Source organism: Protopterus annectens, chromosome 1.part0 (genome assembly GCF_019279795.1).
Source record: "Protopterus annectens isolate FY-2018-M chromosome 1.part0, PAN1.0, whole genome shotgun sequence".
Lineage (NCBI taxonomy): Eukaryota > Metazoa > Chordata > Ceratodontiformes > Protopteridae > Protopterus > Protopterus annectens.
The window spans coordinates 646353058-646368436 of record NC_056725.1 but is presented as its reverse complement, the minus strand read 5'-3'; the positions used below and the strand labels follow the sequence as shown (position 1 = coordinate 646368436).

Below are 15379 nucleotides of genomic sequence, written 5' to 3'. Positions count from 1 at the left end.
GTGGCTGCACTTGTAAGAAGTATTTAACAGTTTGCATAGACTTAGCTTTGTCTTCCATTTTCTTTAAAACCTCTTCTGCCTTAATTCCAAACAGAAAATCATGCTGTAAAGGTGCATCTAGCAATTTAGCTTTAACATGATCAGGCAAATTTTGTTCCTTTAACCAGGCATGCCTTCTAATCACAGATCCAGTAACTGCGGCCCTGCAGGAGGCCTCTAAGGAATCAAAACCACATTGCAAAGTATGCTTTCCAACTTGTTCAGCTGCATGCAATAATTCCTGCAACTCTATTTTCTGCACATTCTGAAATCAACATAATTTTCTGTTTCAGCAATCCCATAACATGTTGTTGGTATTTAAGCATATGAAATTGACAGTTTAAGGCCCTGATTGCCAAGGTTGCAGATGTATAAACCTTTTTTCCCCATCTGTCCATTGCCCTTGAATCTCTGTCAGAGGGGGGTAGGATTTTTTGCTGTTGAGGCCTTAACTCCCTTTGGACCCTGTGAAATAGTTTCAGGATCAGCAGCAGGGTTTCTAAGTAGAAAGTTATGTGATTCAGGGACCCTGTAACATCTGTCAGGCTTACTGGGAGCCGAAGGTAAGGAGTCAGGGGTCAAGCTTGACTCCGAAAACACATCATCCACAATGTCTAAAACAGGGGGAATAGCTAAAGGCCTGTGCTGAGGGAGAAGGAAATTCCTGAGCCTCTTTTTTGATTCTGAGAAGTCTTGACTCTCCCAGTGAAAATGCCCCCTCAAAGTATGCAAGGTTTCTCCAAATGAATAATCCTCAGGAGGAGATGCAGATGGAATCGACTCCTCAGCATCAGAATCCTCATAGGGAGGTATAGATAATTCCTGATCAGAAGAGGAATCTGATCTGAAGATTCATAATCAGTGTTTTGCCTAGGCCTCTTATGAGGAGGGGGGTGGGTACCCCTGATCAAGGTAATAAGGTCTTCAGCCATTTTGATCATCTGTTTTTTAGGCATAGAGGCCTGTGCATGTAGCTCATGCGTCAGTTTTTTAGTCTTAGAAGTTGCTTTTGTCTTTGGTTTTGCAGCTGTCGTCGGTTTGATATACAAATTTGTCTTTGGTTTTGCAGCTGTCGTCGGTTTGATATACAAATGTTGAGGTCTGAATACACTCTCAGAAGCCGGTGACTGCTCAGCGCTCCAGACCCATCCGAGGGAGATACATCCGTCGGTCCAATACCCTGAGTATCATGCGGCATGCCAGACTCCACATGGGTGTCGGCAGAGGCCTGCGACTCAAAGGTAGCGGGTATCAGGGGCTGCGAAAGCACCTCACTGAGTACCGGTGAACTGGCGACTGGCTTAGGAGAAGCTTCATCATCTGTTTTGGATCTCGACTGCCTTTCTCTGTCCTTTACTTTGCAATTTTTATGTACTCCGGTAGTCGGATTGCTATCCCACGACATTTCTGGGTAGTTGAATCTGTTTCCAAAATACTTTGATGCAAAAATATACTGACGCTTAATAGTGAGTTGGTTAAATCTAGGACAAAACCGACAGCCAGGCATGTTGTGATCAGGGCCTAGGCAAGGAATACAGTATAAATGGAAATCCTTATGAGGTATTTGCTTTCCACAAGTAATACAATTATTAACTTTTTCTGACATCGGTAAAAAACAAGAAAAAAGTTTCCCCAATGGGGTACTTAGCTTTAGTGAAGACTTCAGTCTGAAACTCAAATTAGAATATTTCAGTAGTTGGCCGATCGGCACTTGCGAAATGCTTCTGCTTTGGGCACTGCGCGGCAAGAAAGACTAAAGTAAATGGCGTCGGCTGCATGTTTTATACCCCTGATGACCTGATGTCATGGAAGAGAAGACGGCAACCAACGCAGGACCCAAGACTTTGGAATTCAGGCAGACTGACGGCAACCTGCCAGAAGATTACCCAAATGTAATGACTGCAACAGCGAAACACGAAGAACATCTGTGGTAGTACTTATGGGGACTACCACAGCTGCAGCTCCCTTTTGTTGGCGCTAGGCAAAAGAAAAAGAAAACAGCCAAATGCACTGCAAAAATACCAGAACACAGAAGTAAAAGGGTTCCCCCAACTGAGTACTCGACTAATCCTGCACTCCAAGGCAACAGACCACATTGATGGTAACACTGCTTATAATGCTGAAAAGAAAAAAGTACAGTTGTGTACACTTACCATAAATGTAGATGTTGAGTGTATTCATTGTTGCAGTCATCACATTTGGGTTATCCCTGCCAGGGTAGCCCTCAGCCGGCCCGAATACCAGAGACTTAGTATTTCTGTGTCGGATGCTGTCGCTTGAGGACGACGTCAAGGTCTTCAGTGGTATAAAGGAAGGCAGTCAATGCCATTACATCAGTTTTTCAGGTCTACTTCACGTTGCTGTAAGCTGACAATATCAAATACGATATTGTCGGCACGACAATATCGAAAGTTCAGAACAACGCACAGGTAAACAGAAAGCTCTGTAAGGGGGTGATTTCCATTTACCTCAATGTAGTGCGGTCTCGGAGTTGGTATATTTAAGTAGGGGGTGTGGGGGTGCAGGGGGGGCTTAACCCCCTGCCTACGCTAGTAAGTTTTATTTATTTATTTTTTTTACATTATTCGATATTTTACTATTTAGATCAATAAAGTTCGACCTTTACTGATTCGATGTAGTAAGATTTCGATAGCATGATATAGATGCAGTTTTTCTTACCCTAACCTGTCAGGAGCCCCCAACGTAGGAGGCCAGGTTCTGGTGGAAGAACCCCACCAGTGGGAAATAAACACCAATATGTCCCTTGTAAGGAAAGGAGAACAACAAGGAAGAAAGGTAACAAAAGAGAAAAGGGGGATGGAGGGAAACCAGAACTGAAACAGTGAATACACTCGAACATCTACATTTATGGTAACTGTACTATGTTATTCGTGTTTCACTATTGCAGTCATCACATTTGGGTACATTCCCATAGCTGAGGAAAAGGGTGGAGGCAGCCAGTGAAGCTACGGGCTGGCTAGGATGCCCTGCAAGACTGCAGTGGCAAACCCTGCCATGGATATGAAGAAGAGAGGCAGGTGTTAATGCTTGTTAAAAGTATGAACAGATGTCCAGGTGGCAGCCTCCAGGATGTCCTTGGTGGGGACCCCTCTGAGGGAGGCTGCTCTGGTGGAGTGTGTCCTGACCCCCTTGGAGGGGAGGCTTGCCATGTTGTTTGTAGCAGAAATGGATGCAGTGTGTTATCCATTTGGAAATGGCTTGCTTGCAGATGGCTTTTGCCTTCTGCCCCTGAAGCAAAGCTAACCAGCAATTGATAAGACTTTCTGAAGGGTTTAGTCCTGTCCAGGTAGTATCTGAGCTGTCTATACACATCTAGTGTGTGCAGAATCCTATCACCCTTGTTTTGGGGGTTAGGAAAGACGGTGGACAAATGAATGGATTGGTTGAGAGCCACACTGGACACCACCTTGGGCATGAAGGATGGGTTAGTTCTGAGGGATACCCTGTATGCATGGAAGATGATGACGGGTTCTACAGCCATGAGTGCTTGCAGCTCAGAGACTCTTCTGGCTGAAGTGATGGCCAGGAGGAAGGCTGTCTTCCAGGAGAAAAATTTTAGCTCTGCAGAAGAAGCTGGTTCGAAAGGAGGCAGGGTGAGCTTTTCCAAGACCAAGTTAAGGTCCCAACCTGGTGTTGGTGTCCTTCTGAGGGGTCTCAAGTTGCTTGCCTCTCTGAGGAACTGTTTAATCAGACGGTGTGAGAAAAGTGGCTGCTCAGTGGGGAAATGAGCAGAAATAGCAGAGGCATAAATTTTTATACAGGAGAAAGAAAGACCGCTGTGTAGTAGGTCAGCTAAGTAATCCAGGATGAGAGGGATGGAAGGCTTTGCTGTATTAGCCACCTTAGCCTGGATCCAGGTGCAGAACCTTTTCCATTTATCTGCACAAGACTTTCTGGTGCTAGGGCATCTGGCTTCTCAGATAACATCAAGAATCTGTTTACGGAGGATGGCAGATTGGTCAGGGGTTAGGGAATAAGGCAAGCTGCCAAACTGAGTGTCTGCAATCGGGGGTGCATGAATTCCCCTTCCCTCTGTGTTAAAAGGTTTGGAATCTGAGGAAGATTCCATGGAGGCAGCAGACAGGATGCACATCAAGGGATACCAATGCTCTCTGTGCCAGTCTGGAGCTATGTGAATGGTCATTATAAGTTCATAGGTAGCTACTAGGCTATTGGCCCAAGGGCCTAAGTAAGCCTAGCCAACAAGATTCCCTGGCTTACGCCACCCAAGGAATTTAATTTCCTGTGCCCTTGTTCGAGCAGAGCCACAGAAGTGATCCCTGGAGTGTATTTCCCATTTCCCATCCTCGCATCAAGGTTTTTCTTGAAGAGTGTTAATGAGGAACTTTGCTTGACATAGATGGGTAGCTTGTTCCAGAGTATAGGAAGTCCCTGGGACAGGAATCTATCCCTCCAGCATGTCCTGTTTATTGTGGTGACAAGGTTTAGGTCCCTAGAGCATGTAGCTTGGAGGATTGGAATTTCTTTAGGTGTAGCATGTCCAACAGCTCTGGGTTTAACACAGCTTTATATGTTAGGCAGAGATCTCCTCAGAGTAGGCGATATGCTACAGAGTAAAGCTGTTTTTTTTTTTAAGATGGTCAGTGTAAGGCATCTGTCTGAGGTCAGTAATCCTCTTTGTGAGGTACTTCTGTGGCCTTTCCAGCTGCTGCAGAGGCCTTGTGAGGTACATTCCAAAAGGGGCGTTGTATTCTATAATGGGTCTAATGAGCGCCAAGTAGAGGGGAACAATGACCTCTTTTTTCCTGGATGAGAACCCTTTTGCGATGAGGTGTGGCACATAGAAGGATTTCCTGACTACTGTGGCGATGTGATTATCAAAGGAGAGACTACTGTCCACCTGGGTCCCAAGGTCTCTTATCACACATTCAGCGTTAAGTATACTACCGTTTATGTGGTAGTTCATGGGTACAGTTTTTATCAAAGGGGATGACAATGCACTTTTTGGCATTGAGCTTGAGGCCATGCCTCTGACACCAGGCATCCGTCTCAGAGAGGTCCTTCTGTAGGATGTCCACATCATTTGGGGACTCGACTATGTCTCCTAGTTTGCAGTCATCTACGAACTTAGTTAGCCAAAGGCCTTCTGTATTAGCCTGTACTTCAGAGAAGTAGATACCAAACAGGAGAGGTCCCAGGACTGAACCCTGTGGTACTCCACTTGTCACTGAAGTCAGATTTGAAGTCAGCAACTTTTACAGTGTGGGTTCTGTCAGTAAGCCAGTTGGCAACCCATCTTGTGATGTAGGGATTTATACCTAGTTTAGTGAGTTTAGCTATAATTCCAGAATGGGTGAAGGTGTCAAAAGCCTTGTCAAGGTCGAGATAGGCTGTGTGAACCACCTTATCCTCTTCTACAGCTTTGGTGACTGCCTCAAAGAAGTCTATCAGGTTCTGAAGGCATGATCTACGTTTCACAAATCTGAACTGGGTGGGGGTCCAGAGTTTGGAGGTTACCAATGTCTTTGTTTATGAGTTCCATGATGACACATTCCATGGCCTTGCAGACCAGGTTCGTCAGGCTAATAGGGCGATAGTTCCCAGGATCAGTGGTGGCTCCCCCTTTGTGGAATGGGATAACTGTTGCTATGCGCCATTCAGTGGACACAAAGCCTGACGTGAGACTATGATTGAACATGGTGCTTAGGTGGGAAGCCATTTCATTCTGAAGTTAGTGTAAAACGCAGCCTGGGATGTTGTCCGGTCCCCATGGATGCTGTGTTTTTGGTTTTACAGAGTGCAGCTTTTACCTGCATAGATGTGAATACAGGGACTCTGCATTCTTCCTGTATAGATATGGGCCCTTTACGGGGTGAGAGGGGGGTAAAGTTAGTACTGAACCTATCTGCCAGTATGTTGGCAATATCAGTTGGTTCTGTAATTTTCATGCCGTTGTGCTGTCACTCAGAACAGATCTGGGTGTGGCCATTGAGATTCTTGACATAGCTATAGAATGCTTTGTGGTTGCCTTAGAATCAGTGGCAATTTTTTCCTCCCTTATTTTGAGCAGTACCCTGGGGATGAGAGGAAGGGAGGAAAGGCACAGACCAAGAGGTTTACCCAGTGGAAGGACAGGGCATCCACTTTCCAAGCCATGCAGTGATGTTCCCTGGTGCAGAATTTGCTGAGCTGATGGTTGGTGTGAGAAGCAAAGAGGTCGACCTCCGGGGTTCCCCATTTCTGAGTTATTAAGAAGAAGGTACTTCTATTGAGCTGCCATTCGTGTGGGTCTAAAAGCTTTCTGCTTAATTGGTCTGCCAGGGAGTTGAGAGAGCATGGCAGATATTGTGCTAACAAGGTGTATTTGCATGGATGAGGCTGTGAGCCGAAGGGTCATGGCCAGCCTGCACAGTGGGTAGGAGTGAGTCCCCCCCCCCCCCTGCTTGTTGATGTACCACATCACAGTGGTATCTGTTTTGATCAGGAGAACCCCTGGAGAGAGAATGAGTTTGAAAGCTATCAAGGCCTGCTGCACAGCCATCATCTGTTTTAGATTGACGTGCAGGGGGGATTTGCTGTGGATTCCATTGGCCCTGATGCATCTGCCGTCCAACTGTACACCCAAGTAGTCTGATGCATCCATGGTGAGGGGTCTGGGTGGCAGGGTGTGGGGAGAGGGGCAGTCCCTTGTTGTGGGAGCAAGCTGTTGCTCACCAAAGAAATTCCTTCTTCAGGCAAGGAATAATAGGTAGAATAGTTTCCAGATCTTGAGTGTGTTGACACCAAAGGCTCTTTAGGTACCACTGCAATCTTGCATATGGGATGAGGAGTATGTAAGATGCCATGAACTGCAGGGATTGCAGGATTTTCCTTGCAGAAAGCTGCGGCCTAGTGGCCAGTTGGGAGAAGTAAGCTAACAGAAAAATTTGTTTCTCTGGTGTAAGGTATTCCATCTGGGATGCTGTGTTCAGACTTGCTCCCAGTAAGATTATCCTTTGGGTGGGTACCTGTTTGGATTTCTTTCTGTTGATTGTATACCCTAGGGAGGTTAGTAGTTTTTTTTTTTATATACAAAGGCCAGGTCTTTGAGCAGCTTTTCCTGGCTGTCTGCCTGAATGAGGCAGTCATCTAAGTAGGGGTACATTTGAATATTTCTTTGTCTGCAAAAGGCAATGGCCGGAGCCAGGCATTTCTTGAAAACTGTGGGAGCAGTAGATAAGCCAAAGGGAAGCTCAGAGAACTGAAGGTGTTGAGATCCTGCCCTGAAGCGGAGACATTTTCTGCAGGACTCCCTGATAGGAATGTGGAGGTAGGCCTCTTTTAGATCTAGTGTGGCTAGCCAGGCATCTTTGGAGAGCATGGTAGCAGCTGCTGGAGGGTAAGCACTTTGAATTTTGGGATTCCCAGGAAGGTGTTTAGGATGGATAGATCAAGGATGGGGCGCCAGGTGCCCTCTTTTCTGGGCAGCAGAAAAAGTCTGGAGAAGAAGCCTTGGCCTATCTGCTGTGCAGGAACGTCCTCTACTGCTCCCAAGGATAGCAGGGAATGGATTTGTTTTGAGCCTTTGCCCACTGATTTGGAGGTAGATCTGGGAACCCTTTTGGGGATGGAAGGGTGTGGAAGGAGAATTTGTACCCGAGACACAATATTCAGAACCCATTGGTCCTTGGTAATGGTGGCCCAGTTGCTTGAGTGAAAGGAGTGTTTTCCTCCTAGGGGTATGTGAAGGTAGGCAGAGGGGAGGAATGGAGGAGGCGAGTCATTGTGAGCTCTTACCATAAGGGGGAGGTTTAGAACTCCCTGGTTTTGAAGTGGAGGTAGTCCACTGTTTAGATCTCTGCAGCACCTGGGGCTGCTGTCTGGGGGGTCTGTTTCCACAGGGCCTAGGCTGACCCTGTTTACTCAGAGCAGAAAGGAACAGTGCTTGGAGGGAAAATGTCTGCTGAACCTAGGGGGGCTGGACCTGTAAGACATCTTTAACTGTTTGCACAGATTTTACTTTTTCTTCCATTTTATTTAAGACCTCTTCTGCTTTACCACCAAATAAGTTATTTTTGTGCAAGAGGGCAGCCACCAATCTTGATTTGACATGGCCTAGCAGGGGTTGTTCCTTAAGCCATGCATGTCTTCTAATGACAGATCCAGTGACTGCTGCCCTGCAAGAAGATTCTAGGGTGTCAAAACCACAGTGCAAAGCATGTTTAGTCACTTGACTTGCAGACTGCATTAAGTCTTGTAAATCTTTAGATTCTGCCCATTCAGGAAAAGAAGACTTGTTTAAGGAGTTCCAAGGTGTGTTGTTGATATTTAAGCATATGGGCCTGACAATTTATAGTGCCCTGATCGCAAGAATAGCGAAGGTGTATACTTTTTACCCCATCTGTCCAGTGCTTGGGAATCCCTGTCTGAGGGGGTGGGATTCTCAGCCAAAGTTGCTTTAATCCCTTTAGGTCCTTGAGAAATGAACTCAGGATCAGCTGTTGGATTTTTAAAAAGATATTTGTGTTGAGTCAGGGACTCTGTAGTACCTGAGGGCATCTGGAGTCAAGCTGGATTCAAGGAAAACATCATCCACCACATCTAGGACTGGGGGGATGGCTAAGGGTCTGTGTTGTGGAAGATGCAGGAACTCTCTGAGTCTCTTTTTTGACTGAGGGGAGTCTTGACTCTCCCATTGGAACTGTTCCCTTAAGGTATGCAAGGTTTCCCCAAAGGAAAAATCCTCTGGGGGAGAGGCTGAAGGAATGGATTTCTCTGCTTCAGAATCCTCATATGTGGAAAGGAGCTGCATGTCTTTATAGTCAGAGGCATCAGATTCATCTGACTCTTGTTCAGACAAAACTACTAGAGACGGATCTCTTTTTCTTTTTGAGGGAGTAGCTTGGCTTCCCCTAAGCAGCACGATAAAGTCTATTGCCATTTTAAGCATTTGAGATTGAGACAAGGGAGCAGGCGCCTGAGAATGGGTAGTTGGTTTCTTGGGTGTGATTTGACCCCTGGGCCTAAGGAACTCAGTAGTTTACGAAAGAACAGTAGTCGCGAAAGAAGGCGTCAGTTTATATCGGGATTCGGTGTTTCGAAGGACTTCCTCGGAAGTCGGTGCCTGCACAGCGGCTCCAGACCCATCCAAGGTAGAGACAACCGCAGGATCCTTAGACGAAGAAGAGTTCTGCAGCATACTGGACTCCAAAATGGTCTCGGTAGCAGCCTGCGAATTAAATGAAGCGGGTATCAGGGGCTGCGAAAGCTCCTCACTGAGTTCTGGAGGACTGACGACCAGCTTAATGGAAGAGTTGTCGAAAGGTCTGGTCCTGTGCGGTCTATCTCTGTCTTTATCTTTACGCTTTTTTGGAAGATCTGCTGTCGGATGGCTTACTGAAGCCATATTGGAATTCGAGGACTGTAAACGGAAATATCTGGCTACAATAAGGGTCCGACGACAGATAGTTCTGGCATTAAAGCACAGAAGCGGCAATGAGGGATGTCGTGGTCTGGGCCTAAACAAGTGATACATTAAGAGTGGAAGTCTTGGTGTGGTATTTGCTTTCCACAGGCGAGACAATTATTAACCATTTCTGACATCAGTTAGTGCAAGAAAAAAGGATCCCCAACGGGGTACTTAGCTTTCGAAGACTTCAACTTCAATTCGGAAATGAAACCTCAGGTAGCGACCCGCCAACTGCTTCTGCTTCAGTCTCCCACAGTAAGAAAGACTGATGTAATGGTGTCAGCTGCCTTCCATTATATCACTGAGGATCTGACGTCAGTCCTCAAGTGACAGCAACCGATGCAGAAATGCCAAGTCTCTGGTATTCGGGCTGGCAGAGGGCTACCCTGGCAGGGATAACCCAAATGTGATGACTGCAACAGTGAAACACAAAGAACATCAAACATCTACCTTTGTGAACTGTAGTAAGAAAGTTTAAGTCACACATTTTCACACATGGACATAACAGGGCCTGGGCATATGCAAAATGAAGGGGAAAGGATCTTGAGCTCTAGAAGCAAGGTCAATCTTCTGGGTACAAAAAGCAGTCAAGTCCCAATAGTACAGACTACTGCAACAGTGACTTGAAAAAAGAACATGGGTACATTCCAACAACACAATGGAGTTTTACAATGAAAGAGTGTGTGTGTGTGTGTGTGTGTGTGTGTGTGTGTGTGTGTGTGTGTGTGTGTGTGTGTGTGTGTGTGTGTGTGTGTGTGTGTGTGTGTTTTACATTGTATATCTGTATATATATATATATATATATATATATATATATATATATATATATTGAGATATATATATATATAGATATATAGATACATAGATAGATAAATATAGATCCCTTTCAGAAGCTCAGAGTTTCTAAACTTCGAAATTCAAACGGCCAAGACCATAAGATCGAAGTTTTGAAACTTCAAATGTTTTGAATGGAGATAGTCTTACAGCATGGAATGGGATATTTACCATTTTCTTCAGTGCGATCTAGGAATTGGTATATTTATTTAGCAGGAGGTGTAGGGGGGTGCAGGGGGGCTTGCCACCTCCAAAAACAATTTTTTTTAATTTCGCTTTTGAAGTTTCAAAACTTCAATCTTCTGGGTCTCGGCCGTTCGAAGTTAACTTTTAGGTTTAGAAGAGTGTGTGTGTGTGTGTGTGTGTGTGTGTGTGTGTGTGTGTGTGTGTGTGTGTGTGTGTGTGTATATATATATATATATATATATATATATATATATATATATATATTATACACATACACACACCTGCACATATAAACAGAACAAGTCAAAACACACAGAAAACATTAGGAGGAATAAAACTGTACAAAATTATACTTTTGTGGTAGGAATGTTGCCTTAAATTATTAAAACTTCAAGAAACTATGAATTACCACAAAATAAAAGCTCAGTGAAACCTGAATAACAGTTACATGACCAAAGATGGAAAATTCTTGAGACTGATGTGAAATAAAAGCATAATCACAAAGCAATATTCTCTTATATTAACCCTTGTGTATAAGAGAATGAACACAAATAATGTGATGCAACCCAGTACCATAGACTGAAAATTATTTGATCATCAATAAAAAATACTTTACATACAGCTTTGGCTTGAAATTTGATAGCTTTCTTCAATGGTCACTGTATAGACAAATGCAAGACAGACTTCTGCAGACAATGCCATAACCAAGAACATATTAACAATTGAGTGCCAAACAATGAATGTTCATCAAGCAATCCACAAAAACAGGGGTCCTACAAAGTGTTCATATTAAGAATTCTGTTCTGTGTGTATATACCAGTACTTCATTATACAGCCAGCTGTGGCCAAATTCTTTAGAATGTTCCATAGCTTCAAAGAGGCGTTTAAAATCTTCAGGGAACATATGTCCTACTATAATGTGCGGTGGTAAATTAAGTTGCTTAATTATCTCTGGGCCACAGCCAGGGCACCAGTCACTGAAAAAAAACAGAAACAAAAAATCAGTACCCAATATATAACGTATGATGGCATTAATAGTGTACACTGTGTGTGTAGATGTATACACACACACACATTATACACAGACACATACACACACCATGGTATCATCTTCTGTGGTTGCAGCTTTTGTTATAGTGAGCATATCAAAGGAAATGCAAGAAAACAGCAACAAATATGAGAGTACTCACAATATTATATACACTATACACTGTATAACATTGTATTGCTACTTAATGCCTTGTAATAATCCTGTAACATTGCTGTTTAATGCTAATTTATAATGAAAATTGTATAATAAGTTGGAGCTTTTCTCCCCGGGCCTCTGCTGAAAAAGGGCTCTTCAGCTCAGTCGGACAATCCCGGTCAACTAATGTAAAATAAAATTTAAAAAATTTCATCAATACACAGGTGATCTCATACTGTGGGTGGAACAGTTAGATATGCGCTTCTGCTGTCCTTGTGTGTGGGGTCTAAATGCCACGGTTAAGGTGTGCACATGCAGGCTGCATTGATGCCCAGGTGGCGGTGACATGTCTTTCACGGACATGTCTGAAACAAACAATGGATGCAGACCTCCCTCTAAAAGAAATGCCCTGTCATCACAATGAAGAAAGATCTATTAACTTTCTGATGGCAAAGTACTATGCAGTTTCCTAGCTACTTGGGCATTCTCTACTTTATAATCACAACATCCTGTTCCATCAGCGACAAATGAAATAATCAAGTCTAGAGTGCAACCAATAAAGACATCCAGGATACATAATTATGATGTTCTCTCTTAAGTGACTGAAAACTACATGTATGTAAAAGGAGAGATTTAGCAAAGATCAGATGCCAATTTCAGGAAGAAATAAGCATTCACTGTGTGTGTGTGTGGGGGGGGGGGGGGGGTCATACACACAAACATACACCTGGCATTTTTGGGATAACAAGCAAGTCATGCTATGCAAAACAGTTTGCAGTTCTGATATATACTCAGCCAATTATGTCTACCAGAAACAGCATCATCTAGGACACAAATTCCAGTACCAGTTCCATTGAATAATTGAGCCGAAAAGCAGACATTCCAGTATATCGGTCACGAAATACTCTTCCCAACAGAAACAAGTTTGTCGATGAAGACCTACCTGGAAGATTCCGTTCAAGTTATCTGTTTAGAGTGTGCTGAGATATTTTGCCCTCTGCAGAAAGGCTGAAAAGTTCAAAACAAACCACTGGTAGAATAACTGTAAAGATGGAATAGACATATCTGGGCAATAAAAGACTATTGGAAAGGGAATACTTCTGAGTCCAAACAGAAAAATCTTTTGATTTGCCTTCACAGGTGGTCCCAGTGGTGGGTACTTCTAGCAGCTTCTAGGACCTAGGGCTTTTAGATGAGATGCCTTAATAGCTGGAATATCATTAAAGGAAATGTACAGCCCTCATGTGGAGATAGTAATCTTTTCACAGTGCATGGACCAGTACGCTTTCTGATGCACATGATCTATAGGGAGGCCAAGACAGAGGTTCTTCCAGCTCACCAGGGGGTTATGAGAATAAGTTTTAACATTTTAGTAGAGACATTTCTACCAGAAGGCAAGGGATTAGGATAGACGAATAGAAGTAGGCATGTAATAATACAGTTTCAGTCAATACCCACTTCCTTCATCTGGTGGAGGAAGCACAACTTTAGCAGTACAATATGCTTATGAAATACAAAAAGGCTGAAATCTGGAATATCACTTGTAGACACTCCTGACCTAGCCAGATTTCTAAGGAGAGGGTTAAACTGCAATTTAGAACGTTCCTGAATCCATTCAATTCTTGAGGAATATTGCCCACCACCAGATAAATGTGAAAGCCAATGGCTCACTCCAATAGACAGATTCCTCACCTTTTAAAGGAGGGGAGGGAGTTCGGTCTTGCTTGTTCAGGTACTATTCTAACATCCTGCCATCCACCTAATCAATCAAAGTTTCAACTTCAAGAAAGATGCGACAGATCCAGGAAACCACCATCAGCTTCTGTTTTAAGCCATCTTAGCTGGACTTCACTGGCAATTCACCAGAGAAAATCCAAACTGGGCTCCAATCCTCTCCAATGGTGAGTGTGTGTGAGGTGAGGTGAGGTGAGGTGAGGTGAGGTGAGGTGAGGTGAGGTGAGGTGATGTGATGTGAGGTGAGGTGATGTGAGGTGAGGTGATGTGAGGTGAGGTGATGTGAGGTGATGTGAGGTGATGTGAGGTGATGTGATGTGATTGACCATGCAAGATGAATGGGGAGGAAGTGCAGAAAGGGAAAGCTTTCTCTCTAGGTAGGCGTCTAAAATTTACCACTCTAAGGAAAAGAAGCATTGGTCTAATAAAAATGAGTAGAGTTACAGTGACCAATGACTCTTACACCACTGTCAGCATACATATCCACAGGTGTGAATCAGGCACTATAAGCAGCCAAGTCCGACTAGACAATGAGGACTCCTGAGAAAGGAGGAGATGAAAAGGATTTAGGGGGTAATATCTCTCCTTCTACCTAATATCATATACTGTAATATGTTAGAAATTAAAATCCCTGCTCATTTTATCATTTTTTTGTAGCTGTAGCTTACAAATGTCAATCTGGCCCAGATAACAGCTAATCCTGTTAAATTTTCAAACAGATTCCCATAAAGCAGGTACTTCAGTAGAGGCTTGTATTCCTTGTTATTTGTACTAACTGTAATAACTATCTGCAGATCTAATGCACATCAATTATTCAGCCATTTGCTGTGTTTGCGATATTCATGCCAACAATGGCCTATGAAAGATCAATGCTTAATGTCTGTGTTACCAGATTGCTGATGAGCGGGGTCCTTGGACCAGCCCACGTACAAAGTTGGAGACCTTGGACCAGACCACCAACCAAGTCAATTAACCATCAATTAAGCTATCAAGACTACCACTACAAAACCTCTTACCATGCCTAGCATCTTGCTGATGATCTTGGAAGCAGAGAAAATGTCAAAGGGCAGCACTCTATACTGAAAATGTTAACCATCCAAGGCAAACCATAAACACTTCTTTCATGGTTTAAAAATCCTGACAGCAGAAGGTTTCCTGACACTATCCAAAAGCCATCCAGAAAAAGTGGAAACATGATATGCACTCTCTTCATATGACACCTCACAAAACTGTTTTGAAGGCCAAAGTTAATGAAATCCAGAATCATTCAGACTCCTTTCCTAGTGACGTGAAGAAAAAGAACATGTGTGTTCCCCACTTCTCTGGAAGAAGCACTGTCAGCAATCCTCCTGATAAAGGGGGACTAGCTCCTGCAGAATCCTCTTTTTTTTTCAGAAGAGAAAACTAAGCAACATCAACACATGAACTCTTCATAATATCCAGACCTCACCGATACTAAGATCAGCTCTTTGGAAATACTCAGGATGTGTATTCGACTAGAATGAAGTCCTTTTAGGCAACTCCACTAAATAATGTGTGCTGAACATTATTTAGTGGATGGCAAGATGTTAGAATGGTACCTGAACAAGCAAGACCGAACTCCCTCCCCACCTTTTATGGGTGAGGAATCTATTTATTGGAGAGCGCCACTGATTTTTACATTTATACTTGGCATGAAGCCACAGAAAGTACAGTTGTGTACACTTACCATAAATGTAGATGTTCAAGTGTATTCGCTGTTGAAGTCATCACACTTGCGTTATCTGCCTGCAGGTAGCCTTCAGTCGACCTGACTACCAGTCTTGGGATTTCTGCTTCGGATGCTGTCGCCTCTTCCATGACGTCAGGTTGTCAGGGGTATAAAACATGCAGCCAATGCCATTACATCAATTTTTCTTGTCCCAGATGTCAGGAACCCCCAAAATAGGAAGCAATTACATGGTGTGGAACACCTCCAGTAAAAAGTAAAT

General features: G+C 43.7%; 1 protein-coding gene across 2 annotated transcripts in view; it reads right to left on the bottom strand.

The window, feature by feature from the left end:
* Positions 1-11059: 11059 nt before the first annotated feature.
* Positions 11060-15379, bottom strand: part of TFB2M (transcription factor B2, mitochondrial) — a 433306-nt gene continuing 428986 nt past the window's right edge. For both annotated transcript variants that reach the window (XM_044061929.1, XM_044061932.1), the window contains one exon: positions 11060-11466. In XM_044061929.1, the coding sequence (XP_043917864.1) occupies positions 11274-11466 (193 nt within the window). In that variant the 3' untranslated portion in view covers positions 11060-11273. The remainder of the gene's footprint in view (positions 11467-15379) is intronic.